This window comes from Lissotriton helveticus, chromosome 2_1 (genome assembly GCF_964261635.1).
Source record: "Lissotriton helveticus chromosome 2_1, aLisHel1.1, whole genome shotgun sequence".
Taxonomy (NCBI): domain Eukaryota; kingdom Metazoa; phylum Chordata; class Amphibia; order Caudata; family Salamandridae; genus Lissotriton; species Lissotriton helveticus.
In genome coordinates this window covers 1,207,926,114-1,207,939,941 of record NC_136059.1, presented here as the reverse complement: position 1 = coordinate 1,207,939,941, position 13,828 = coordinate 1,207,926,114, and the positions used below count along the sequence as shown (strand labels likewise).

The 13,828-nt window shown below is 39.4% G+C and overlaps 1 protein-coding gene across 1 annotated transcript in view; it reads left to right on the top strand.

Annotated features, from left to right (window-relative positions):
- MTTP (microsomal triglyceride transfer protein) overlaps window positions 1–6,357 on the top strand; it is a 324,058-nt gene extending 317,701 nt beyond the window's left edge. Inside the window, exons 16-18 of the mRNA XM_078676089.1 lie at window positions 10–134; window positions 896–1,066; window positions 5,657–6,357. Of these exons, the coding sequence (XP_078532215.1) occupies window positions 10–134; window positions 896–1,066; window positions 5,657–5,825 (465 nt within the window). The 3' untranslated portion in view covers window positions 5,826–6,357. The remainder of the gene's footprint in view (window positions 1–9; window positions 135–895; window positions 1,067–5,656) is intronic.
- The last annotated feature ends 7,471 nt before the right edge of the window (window positions 6,358–13,828 follow it).

The following is a 13,828-nucleotide window of genomic DNA, read 5'->3' as shown; positions in this document are numbered from 1 at the left end:
TGTTCTTAGGTTATTCAGTTGCAGTCTGGACTGAAGGCCAGTGCGGAATTCCAAGGGGGCATTTCCATTGACATTTCAGGTGGAATGGATTTTAGTCTGTGGTACCGTGAATCCAAAACCAGTGTTATTAATCGGTAAGAACAAAGTACATACTTGAGAAATGCAGGCAGTAACATGTCGATGCTTTGTGATTTGTTCATTGTGCCGTTAGAATGTGTTTGCTGTTTTAGATTTACACTTTCAGTTCTGCTTCTGCTTGCTGCAAAGGCTCAACCATATCATCTAATGTCTGCAAAGTGACTAAATTAGCATCCTTCCGACTTTTGCTCGGATTACCAAAACACATAATCTCTCTATTAGATTCAACAATTGGTCTATTTACATCAATGTAATGGCAATAAGATACAAGCAGGTGATATGTTCCACTTCCCACCATAGAAAAGCATTTTCTCCAGCCCTTGGCAGGAGCAAATCTCCAACCATTTTTCATGGTGGGAAAAAGTTAGAGTTTGCTCCTATAGAATATAGGGTCATATTCCTCTGAAGTCAAAGGATTTTCGAGCACAAGGTTTACTTTTCTAAATACAATGCCTCTATTATGAGCTTATTTGGTAGATTTATGAGTGCAGATGACAGCGAATTGAGGCCAGAGTTTACAGAAATCTGTGATTTAACTGGACTCTCCCTCCAAAACATTACAAAAAGTTGCACATCCAACTCAGACACCGGAAATGGATTTGAAAATATATTTGTATAAACTAAGTACGCGTTTACGTCACGTTTTATTCTAGATCCATCATTTAACAATATTGAGTACGCGGAAGGAGCACCACTTAGTCTGTGATATGGCCAGTCCCGAAATAAACAATAACATTTTTCAATATTTATTTGTCAGGGGAGCTCTGGTGGTGGCTGGCAACATTGTTGTCGATTCCTTGTTTGTGAAAGCGGCGATGGAGGCACGTTTCGAAACCGAGGCAGAAGTAAAATTCATCACCACAGTGAAATTCTCTGAGTATCCCTTTTTGGTTTGCATGCAGATGGACAAAGACCCATTCCCATCCAGGTAAGGCAACACCATCAAAAATGTTGGTGCACATTGAATGAATGATGTGCACACTGCTAACATTAGGTCATTCAGCATGAGCAATATAGCTCTCCAGTAGCTCTTCACATACGCACATATTTTCCAAATTATGTCAATGCTAGGCCTGGCCAGAATTTCAATTATTGTGGAGTAATCCGGAAAATGTCGGTAGGTCGGAGTTCCTCTTTGTTGCAGAAGTACTGATAATTATGCAGTTGCTCCTGCAAGAGTAATTAATCATACTGCAAAAGTACATTTAGCAAGCGGAAGCAGCCCCTCGCACTCTCTATTCGTGTTCTGCCGTATTTAGCACTGTTTCTTAGTGAAAATCAGAGTACGTCAAAGGGATCCAACACGCTAACTGCAAACGTCATTTAAAATGGCCTTGACCATTTCTGTAGTCTTTGCTGAGCTACCACCCTTACTTTGGTTGGAATTTGTGTACAATAATTATCCAGGTATTGTTGTGCATTCTTTGAGGCATGTTTTGTATTTCTTTGAATAATGTCTGCAGTTCTTAACCTTTGTAGCTCCTCTTTAAAAAAATAGGCTATGTGGTTCGTGCCAGAATTGCCATATACTCCCATATTCCAGGTGTTTTCCCCCAAATTTAAATTGGATAAAAACTTGTACATCAACTTTAATTCAATCTGAAAATGAAGAACTTCCCCCTTATTTTCAGTAGTGGTTTGAGAGTGAAGTTGGATTATAACAGGTCTTTTTTGTATATAGGAATATTCTGAAAAGATTGCGAATTTGGAGGGATTACAAGGATGTTTCTTAGAACCACTGTTCACCTTGGTTACATTAACTTTGATATCATTCAAGATGAATTCTACTTAATGGGTAGTCTACAAAGTTCCAGTTTTTGTTTAAAGATTTCTTTCTTCAGGGTGGGTTGCAATAATCAATACTTTCTCCTTTACAACAAATTTAAACTAAGGCTTATTGCAGGCATCTAGTTTATCGTCATCCACCACCTGCTACGACCATGCCGTCAATTGTCAATCAATGAAGTAGTCAGTTCATTTGTGTTAGGAGAGTACATTGGAACCTATCTGTGGCCCATCTGGCCAATTAAACAACACTTTTTTTTACCTTTGAATGCAGTGTTCAAACTGTAAATTAAACATTGTTGCATTATTTCCAATTCAAAGCTTTTTAGACATGTCACCACTTTTGTTGCCACAGTCAGGCTTTATTTTAGTACTTTTACCTAAGGTTTTTAGGTCTGGTGTAACAGTGAAGCTATCTTCATACACATAACTTGTTACAATGTCTTTAAAATATACATAGAATGAGATTTGGCTCCTCCAAGAGAAGTCTATTTCTCTCACCTCATGCTGTTGGCTGTTTGGTGTTACATTCCACCTCCTACTGAGTGCTTACATTGTAATATATGAGGGACTACTTTACATCTCGAAAGTATACTGAATCATCCCGCATTTTATTATTTATCATATTGATGCATTTTGTGCAGAATACAATCATTGTTTGTTTTTCAAAACAACATGTTTTGGGTAGGGTACAAAATGCAAGCCAGGCTAATTGGTTTTGACAAAAGTGTATTTCATTTGTAAGGTGAGACACAGAACACTGTGCCATTGATGTTTAGTCTATAGGGGTGTCACACCTTCCACAACTGTGATGTGTTCCTGGTCCCTACAGATGTGTTACCATAAGTCCACAGGGAACACCTAGACCTAGATTTACTTTAGTATATAACCCATTATACCCACATTTTGTTCTCTTTCAAATTTTTTTTTTTTTAGTTCAAAATACTTTTATTGAAGTTTTCAAAAGGTGACACAAATAGACAAAACAGAAAAATATACGATATGTCAGTAAATTACAAAGGAAGTGAATAATCAAAATTACAAATGGCAGTCATTAATGAATGAAATACAATAAGAAATAGTCTATCATAGGAAAAACTAAACCTAGGGAGAAGGAGGGAGGGGAAGGAGGAGGGGGGTGGAATAACTTATCATATTACAATAAACTTGAAAAATAGAGTTACCATTAATGGAACAGCATTAAATATAACAACTAATGAATGAAACAATAGCAATGAATAACTTGAATCACAGCAATAAATATGAATCAATAGGATACCAAAAAGATTGATAAGAAACTGAATTATGATGAACGCCTTGTAGAGACAATTGAGCACCTCTTCTTGTAAAGATAATCGAAGACCACCAAGCATGAACTGAAAGAGAAGTAGCGTCCTTCCAGCAAAAAGTGATTGATTTTAACGCAGCTGAAACCAAGAAATTAAATAACTTTGCTTCAGTATCATCAAGAGGGTGCGTTAAAGCAAGTGATTTACAAATTAACAATTTATAAGAAAGCACATCACGTATTGGTAAAATTTTCAATATTACATCCCAGACTTCAGTCCAAAATTTCAGAATAACTGGGCAATCAAATACCATGTGACGTAATAACCCAGGAGATGCATTACAGTGCCAACAGAGGTCTGATGGAAGCAATTTAGCACGAAACAGTCGTGAGGGGGACCACAAGGAATTGAACAAAATGTAAGCATTTGTTTGATAGAGGTACACTGGTAACCATCCAGAAACACTATTGGTCCAAACTAATGACCAAGAGTCAACAGATAGAGAAATGGAAAGTTCAGTATTCCAAAAGGTTGAAATTGCATCAATGTTGGTGCCTAATGAAATGGTGATTTTTTTTTATAAAAGACAAAAACTGCTTTAGAGGAAACCGAAACAAAATTGAGGTAAATCATCAAATCAGTTGTTGTCAAAGATGGGATACCATTTGGAAAGGAATCTAAAATAGAGTTACACAAAAATTGGTACTTAAGCAAATCGGACTCTGGTAAATTGAATTGCAATTGGAGCTGATCAAAGGGGATAAAGGCACCATCAGATAAAATATCTTTAAGATAGAAAATGCCTTTTGTAATCCATGAGGACCAGAAAATGACATTTCTGTTCAGTTTTATTAGAGCACTGTGCCATAGGGATAAATGTACCGTAGAAAGTGAAGGAGAGGCAAAATTTAGAATCCAAATCATTAAATAATAATCTGGATGATTTGATTATGGTCGAGTAATGTACAACCTTAGAGGAATGAGACATAGTTAACAGGGAGGGTAATGGGAAAGGAGCTACTAGTGATTTTTCAATATGAAACCAAATAGGAGGCTTAACAATGTGAGATGCAGTAAACCATAACGAACTCTGTTTTAATATGAAAGCCTTATGGTACAGATAAAAGTCAGGGAGGGCAAATCCTGCTTGACGTTTTAGGGATTTTCAATTTTTTGTAAGCAATACGAGGAGGCTTATTGTTCCAAAGAAATTTGGACAATATTTTATCAATATCTTTATAAAATGTTAGCGGAAATTGAGTGGGGATCATAGCAAGGGAGTAAAAGATTTTCGGGGCAAGATTCATTTTTATAGATTCCATTCTCCCCCACCAGGAGAGATGAAGGGAAGACCATTTTAAAGTTTTCTGTTTGACATACTCATATAGAAAATTACAATTTAATTTTAACGTTGCATGCAATGAAGATGAGAATAAAATGCCAAGGTATTTCAATTTGCTGTTTTGCCAAATAATATCAGGTGAAGGTAACATATCGGGGGTACAAAGCACATTTAAAGGGAAAAATTCAGTTTTAGTAACATTTAATTTATAGCCAGAGACGGCAGAATATTTGGCAATAATATCTAATAAGGACGGAACAGAAGAAATCGGATTACTAATAAAAAATAAAACATAATCCGCATAAGCTAAAGTTTTAACAGTAACATCTTTAATTGTGATACCCTGGATGTCTTTACAATGACGTATGTAATTAGGAAAAGGCTCTATTCCTAGTAGGAATAGGAGAGGGGAAAGGGGACAGCCCTGTCGTGTACCTCTAAAAAGGGAAAATTGAGTAGAAATTTGACCATTAATAAACAGTCGGGCAGTGGGAGCATAATATAAGGCAGAAACCATACGAATAAAAGAGGGGCCAAAATTAAATGACAATAAAGTTTTAAACAAAAACTGCCAATTAATTTTATTAAAGGCTTTTTCTGCATCCAAAGCCATGACACCAGCAAGGACAAGAATGGAAGGGCTCTGTTCAATAACAAGTAATAATGTTCTAGTATTGTTAGCAGAGTATCTATTTTTCATAAAACCAGATTGGTCCGGATGAATAATAGAATGAAGGACAGGAGCTAATCTAGAGGCAAGGATTTTAGCATAGAGCTTACAGTCTTGGTTTATTAGGGAAATGGGACGGTAATTAGAGACAAGGGTAGGATCTTTATCAGGCTTAGGGAGCACAATAATTAAAGCTTCCGAAAAAGAGCCTGAAATGGTTCCGTTCTCTTTCTAATTTTAATATCAGGGCTTCCATAACTACCACTGTAAGTGGTCCTTCAAGTGCGAATCAGGTTGCTGGCATCACCCTTTCCTATATATTGATTTATTGCACGTCAGTGACAACTCTCTTTTATGTATTGCTCCAGAAGCTCAACATGAATTGATCGATTTTTCATTTGAATAACCAGTCGACATCTTTGTATTTTTCAGGCAATACTTGACTAAGTACGAGAGCCTGCCTTCGGGAAAAACATATATTTCCCGTAAAGGAAAATCACACCTGCTGCCAGGAGCTGAACTACCACTGTACCAGGAGAACTCCAACATGTGCAAGAAGGTTTTCTCAGAGGAATTCAGTTCCTCCGAAAGCTGGTTTTGAAGAAATAAAGGACACACTACATCCTGTTTCACAAAATCTGTGCCTCCCAAGCACCTAGTTCTGTATGTGCAGTGATATATTCATACCTGCATATTGTTTACATATTTGCCTATATTTAAGACTTTTTTTTAGAAAGCACAGAAAAGGATAAAGTGAATGGTATTTAGTACACTGTGGCGGTAACATAGTGCTTTACGAATCTATTTTGAAAACGTTTTGTTTTGCTGATGAATTCAAATGAATTTAATTTTGACAGCATCATTGCGCCATTCACGGTGGTTTCATGGTGCTTGCCTCGACTGTTTTATGTGGAAAATTAGTCAGATGCTGTAAGTTATTTATGTGACCTGAAATTCACAAGAGCAACGCTAACGAACTGCATTAGCACTGACAATGCATTGAAAATTCTTTTGGATGCAGAGAATATCTGCACCAACATCAAAGTCAGTTTATTATTTTTAATCTTAGTGATGTTGTGTTTTCAGCGTTTCTTGACTACTTATTTAGCCCATTAAATACCTCTTCCAAACGAGTACATGTATATTGTGATTGATCTATCTATCTATCTATCTATCTATCTATCTATCTATCTATCTATCTATCTATCTATCTATCTATCTATCTATCTATCTATCTGCCTTCCTAGCTACCTACCTACCCGCACCTAGCTACCTACCTAGCTACCTACCTGTCTTTCTGTCTGTCTACCTACCTATAGCTATCTATCTATCTATCTATCTATCTATCTATCTATCTATCTATCTATCTATCTATCTATCTATCTATCTATCTATCTATCTATCTATCTATCTATCTATCTATCTATCTATCTATCTATCTATCTATCTATCTATCTATCTCTCTATCTATCTATCTATCTATCTATCTATCTATCTGCCTATCTGCCTGTCTATTTGTCAGTCTACCTATCTATCTCTGTGTGCCTGTGTGATGGTCTATCACCCTTCCATTCAAAGAATGATCAAAAGTTGCAGGAAATCCTTCTATAAAACAAAGCATAACAGGCCAAAGATTTACAGGTACCCACAACCAGCATGGAGGGGGACGAGGTGGCTCTGGGGCTGGTATCATGGCGGCTGTGGCAGGTGCAGTGTGCTGACACTGGGCAAAGCAGACTCCTCGGTACCATAGCAAGAATGCCACATGCCCTTGAGCAAAAAAAGGAGAATGCCCCCTTAGACTGTTGCTAGGGTAGTAGTATGCAGCAATTCTCAGGTTTGAATGGGCCGCTCAGGGCGCTGGGCCCCGGTGCACTGCACCTGCTGCACAAATGGTAGCTACGTCCCTGAGCATCCTCCATAGTATGTTTAGTGTGTGTGCTGAGCTGCAGTTGGCTGAGGGCGAGAGGACTTTAACCTCTTCTTTCACCTGCGAGCACTGCCAGCTCAAACCATCTCACATTAACATCCACTTTTGTCTGTTTTGTCTTCTGGCTTTGAACAGCTGTCAGATGCCGCTTCTAGACTCTGTGGTTCATCATGGAAATTAAACTATGCTGTGTGTTAGTTCTTGAGAGGACCAGGACATAAACTGTGATTTAAAGGTGTTTTACTTTCTCTGGCTTTGTGTGTGTGAAAGAGATGGAGGACAATGTGTAAAATTACTCAAATGATGGCCACTTATATACCACACAATACAAGGCAATGTTTTTTGTACTTAATAACTGGGAATAATTGCTAGCAAACTCAATGGGACTGATTTTATCCACAGTAGAAGAAGTAAATAATGAGTTAAACCTGCATAGATTTTAATATATGCCTTTGGATGCCATAAGCAGCTATTTGCAGCGGGTGAATATCTGTTTTACCAGGAACGTGCTCTTTGACCTGCAGTCTACACAAGGACCTCAGTCTCAAAAGTATTAACCCCCTAAGCTATCTTACTAGGATTTGAACCTGTGACCTTCAAGATACATTGAGTTCTTTGTAGAAAGACGATTCATCCCCTAACACGCTGCATAAAGATTCATGACCTGTGACCTGAGGATTACACTAAGGTGTCATGAACAATTTCAGCCATTGTACCAGTATTATATTCTGATACTTGCTGGATACACATATACGGAGACGGAGTAAGCGTAAGCATAGTATGGGGGGGATTTTAACCTTCACCCCTGCCCACGAAGTAGTAGTAACATCTGTGGGTTGGTGGATGAATATGATAGCCCCACTCCCCACTTTATTCATTCTAGCCTGGGGTCGCTCCTGAACGAAGTACTTACAACGTTAGGTCTTATGATAGCCAATAAAGTGAACCCGGTTTCACATCAGCTTGAACCAACGTTCCTGGGGAGGGGCCACGAAACAACAGTTGACTACATCTTACTATCAAATGTCCTGGCTAATAGAGTCAAGAGTTTTAATGTGTTAGTCAACACTTTAAGTGACCATTCTGCGCTTAGTCTTGATCTGTACTTAATACACCCCCAGCCCTCCTCACAATGCATATTAAGTGCGCTAACTCAGAACACTCTGCATCTGGACAAAATAAATGGATATTCCCTAAAATGGGAAAAGGTGGTCCCCGGGGATTTTACAGAAAAGGTGATAAGAGCAGCCTACCCATTCATTCTGAGATGCTTAGATTTAGCAGCCTCTGAGGAGGAAGTTTTAAGTAATTTTGCCGTAATTCTAGCTAAAATCAAGGAATTACTGATTGTAAAGACCCAAAGAGATGATCACAGGAAAGTAGGGCGGTTCAACCATAGCTGTACGGCCGCGCATACAAAATTAAAAGTAGCTCTGAATAAAACAAATAGAGATCAACAGACTATAACTGATCTTAGAAAAGAATATAATAGTGTACGTAAAAAGAGGAAGAGTGAACTAAAGCAAGCCTTATGGGATCAACTCCATAAGAGCTCCACAGAGAAAAATAGTGAGGCTTTCTGGAGAGTGATAAAGTCCCCCTTTTTGGCAGATGAAAGTAACCTCCCAAGATTTGAAGTAGCGATTGAAGAATCAGTTTGGGTGGCCCATTTCTCTAAAACATTTCAGAAGGCCCCAACACAAATAGGAACCGATGTAGTTGCAACTAGTAGCCTTTCTGCTATTTCATATCCCATCAGGTTAGATTTTGACATCTCTGAGGTGTTACTGGCATTAAATGCCAGTAAAAACGGGAAAGCCCCAGGACCCGATGGGGTTCCCGTAGATCTATATAAATATAACAGGGATCTATGGGCCCCAATGCTGACCAGGGTGTTTATGGCAGTTATGGAGAAGGGGCTGCTGGACTCCTGGACCTAATCCATCATGGTCCCCATATTTAAAAAGGGGGATCGGCAGGAGGTATCCTGCTATCGCCCTATCTCACTGCTGGATTCGTTGGGCAAAGTGGTGGGTAGAGTGGTGCTTGAGCGACTCCAGCGGTGGGCGGACGATGGCGGGATCCTCTCCAACCTTCAATTTGGGTTCAGGGAGGGCTTTGGCACCACAGAGCAGGCTCTGAACCTATCAATGTTGCTGGGTAAATACATGCAAGCAAAGCAGGGCAGGTTATACCTGGTTTATGTTGATCTGTCTGCCGCTTTTGATTGCGTCTCCCAAGTGAAGCTCTGGTCTGTCCTGTTACATATGGGAGTTGATGTTCCTCTTGTAGATTTCTTAAGAGAATTATATTCCAACGCCTCTGCGAGAGTACGCTTTAGCGTAAAAGGTGAATTGTCCGCGTCTTTTGGTGTAGAGCGTGGTGTTCGCCAAGGCTGTGTCCTGTCCCCCTTTCTGTTTTCACTATACACAAATGACTTGGAGGTGGCAATGCTGAGGGGGGGTCAGGACCTACCACAAGTAAACAAGCATCCAATCCCAGCTCTGCTTTACGCGGACGACGCCGTGATATTGGCGCGCACTCCTCGCGAACTGCAGAAGGCCTTGGACAGGTATGCAGACTTCATGGGGAGCTTAGAATTACACATAAACATAAAAAAGACCTATGTAATGATAGCGGGCATAGGGAAAAAGGGGGTTAAAGATATATTTCTTGGTAAAGAAAAATTAGAAACTACGGCCCAGTATCCCTATTTAGGTATTTTAATCGACGACAAATTGAACTGGAAAGCCGCAGTTGAGGCAAGAAAACACCTCCTCATGAGAGCTATTGTAGCACTCATAAATTTTTCCCAGAAGCTAGGTAAAAGGCCCCCAGTAGAACTACTAAAAATCTACAACGTAAAATGTCAGGCAATAGCCTTGTACGGGGCGCGTGTGTGGGGGCATGCGAACATTGGCTCCTTGCAAGTGGCAGAGAACATATTTTTAAGATTTTTATTAGCGGCCCCTAAAAGTGTCTCTACGTTTGCATGCCATACAGAGTTGGGGATTCCCTATTTGGTGGATCTGGCAAAAATCCAACCGCTTTTATTATGGCGACGAATTTGTCTATCCGAAAAAAATCAGTTAACGAAACAAATCATGACAGACTGTATGTCACTAGATCACTCACTTAAAAATAAATGACTTCTGTATGTGAGAACCTTTTTATTCGATCTAGGGCTAGGATCTTATTATAAAAGACCCGAGTCAATTGGCGAAATCTCAAAGAAAGACTTGAAAATCAGGGCTTTGGGCCACTTAGAAGAAAAACGGATTACAAGTGAAGCAACGAAGGCTTCCGTTCAACATGCATTAGCGGTCCAGACAACACTGTTAATCCAGCCATACTTAACATACGATCTTAAAGTATTTGAGCGCCTTCTTTTAACGAGATTTAGGCTAAATATTTTCCACCGATTAGTCGCCTTTCCAGTGGAAAATACCTGGGATCCTATTCTTCCACACTGCCCTTGTGATGGAATTTCAGATCAGTCATCTATAGATACTGTTCTGTTTTGTAAGTTCTATCATGGGCATCGTAAGATTTGGTTGATACCGCTGTTAAAATCATGGGGTATACGTCGTTGTCGCCCAGCCATGTTGAGATTGCAGTTTTTAGAGTCTGAATGTGCTTCTAACCATATTGTTAACTTTTTAAAATGTATTTTTAAACATAGAAGAAACTTGTGATGAGCTCCTTTTATGCAGAAGAAACTTGTAAGAAGCCTTCTTAATTTTGATATCGATGATTTCCTTCTCTTATGTAGTAAATAAGACGACTGTAATGGCGTGCAAAACGATTTGGAAATGTTTCTGTATTTTAATGTTACTTTTATGGTTTTCTATTTTGTAAAACCGAATAAAGAAGAATTCATTCATTCATATTCTGATACTTGCTGGATACACATATACTTCTGCAACAGGTGCCTCAACACTCACAACTATCACATAACGTGGCGTGCTTTCATTGTTAGAGCACCCTCACCTCCATATGTAGTGTGCTACATTTTAATATATTAACTACTTGAGAGCTTACAAAGCACACTTTAGATGTGACTTGTAAATATGTAAACATAGAATTTTCCTGAATGGGAAAGGCCATTTTCCCTGCCATCTGCCACTACAGTGTATTTCAGCTGTAGCCTAGCTCCATGGAGACATATATTTTGTATTATGGGTGGGTGGTGTAAATACATACTGTGACCCACATATGACATTTAACCTTTCATGCCATTGGTGCATTTATTTTAGGAACCATTGAATTTACAAGGAAGACCAAATAGTGATTTCCAATGTACAGCGCATGTTTTAGAGGGGGGAGCATAGGCACTTTACTACTGTTTAGGAGTAGTAAAGTTTCACAGAATCAAAAATGGGGGTCTATGACAAAAATCTCTCACACGAATAGTGAGCAAGCAATGGATTGTGGTTCACACTCAACCAAGTAATTCCAATTAGGATTTCAGTTATGTTGATTAGTATCGACAACGATTACCACAAACTAATAGACTATTGGAAAAAAGCCAAACCTAAAAATGTCAGTAGAAGAACGAAGGGTAGTTTTCAGAAAATGATGGATTAATTGTATTGATCTAAAGATAAGTGGAAATAGAGCAAGGTAACCTTATTATATAGCAGATAATATGAAAGAGTAATCCTGATTGGCACACGGTAACTGAAACACTCAGCACAGAAAGTGAGGCATCTACTCCTGTACTGATTATCAGAGAGTTACCATGTCCCCCATTAATTAGAGAAAAAATACAAAGTGGGAATTAAACTCAGTTGCTGGTAATTACTCCGGGTCACATTCCATTCTATATTTTTTGCTTCCTGTATGACTAAAATATGCAAAAAATTATTGGCATTTCTATCATCCTTTTCTTTGCTGAAACCATCTGTATATATCATACGTGAGCTAAAGACTATGGCATGGAATACACTCAGAAAAACTAACAATAGTTCGATTTACTTAAGGGATGTTCGTGCATCACTTCTTTAAATTAGTGAGTCATTGTAAGTCACCGCAAGTGGCATGAGTATGCACATGCGTTAGACCTTTCATGCTGTTTTATAGTGACTCAAGCTGCACTTCACCGATGAGACCCAAAAAGTCTTCAGTTATTTATGTTTCTGTGCATATTCTGTGAATAAGGCCTGGGCTGATCCGTTGCAGCACGACCAAGGTTAATATGTGTAAGGTTGGTCCCCTTCTGTAATGTAATAATCCATAGTATGCCACGCAACGCATTTTGCAACATTATTCAAAAGAAACCTATGCTGACTGTCGACAGACTCTATCACTCAATTCACTGTTCTATATCATTCAACAGTCTACCTTCAGCAGCCAAACTGCCCTCACTTCATCCACCACTTATTCCATTTTTACATATCACCCATATTCCCCAGCATGTTGCCTTTTCATCCACCACCAGCCAAATGTTTTTAGTGCTCCCATGTATTAAGAATGATGGGATCTTGGAGCAGTTGGAGTGGCACTTTTTACAACGCATTGTAACCTTGGAGATCACAGCCCAAACAGTCTCCTGGGACTACAAACTCTCTCTTGAGGAAGAAGCTGGTGAGTGGTATGTACATCCCATTCACAATGGCACTGTTCATCTGTGATTTGTTTATCAACACAAGGAGACTGTGTGTCTCCTCTGTCAATCAACACACTCTCCCTGCTGCCAGTATAATTGGGAAGATATAGGGTAGCCATTATTTTTGAGATAGTTGCCAGAAGTCTTTTCTGCTGAAGAAACAAGCTTCTCTCCTGCCACTAGATTTGGCCCAAATGTTTAGTTGCCCAAGGTAGAAACACCCAGAAACACCCAACCATACTTTCCCCATTCCTCAACAAACATGTGTACATGCACATATGCACCCATGCATGCACACACACACACACACACACACATATGCACCCATGCGTGCACGCGCACACGCCCTCCCATACACACAAATACAATGCCATTTTCACCAGTAGCAAACCTATTGATACAGGCTTCTCAAAACCAGCCTTAAGTGGTGGATCATAACTGATCACTTTTATGTACTCTCAGAGAAACAGACAATCTGACTCTACAGCAGTCAAGAGTACAGGCTTCTAAACGTATCTCTTTCCACCCCAGTGGCCGCTCCTCCGTTGAGGCAGAGGAGAATCACCCCACTGCTCTCTCAGCAGTGCAAAAATGAAAAATAAAATGATTATAAAACAATGCTATTATCATTTTCTTTTTCATCACAAAAAACAAAGTCTAGGTCGGGGCAGGGCCATCCTGACAGACAGCAGCAGGGAAGAGGAGTGGTGGGCCCTGTAAGTGCATATGTCAGTTTGGCCAGCTGGCTTAGAAAGCCAAACCAGCATGCACACTTACATTTTTCCAATCTGAGCTGTGTTACACAGCCAGGTGAATAAAAGGCACATTCTCCCAGACCCTGACTGGGCGCCAAATCAGCCCACTCAGACAAATCCCAGCACTTCTCTCATGCTGGGTAATGTAGTGACTTGCGAGTTAACAATGACAGACCCTTTTGGACCCTGATGAACTCCCTAGAGCTACGCAGTAATGGAAAGGGTGTATTGCAGTGAAGGATGCTTTAGAATGTTGAGTTTGCATTACACGCAGATGATAAAGTTGTGTGATACCAAGATTTGTGTGTGGT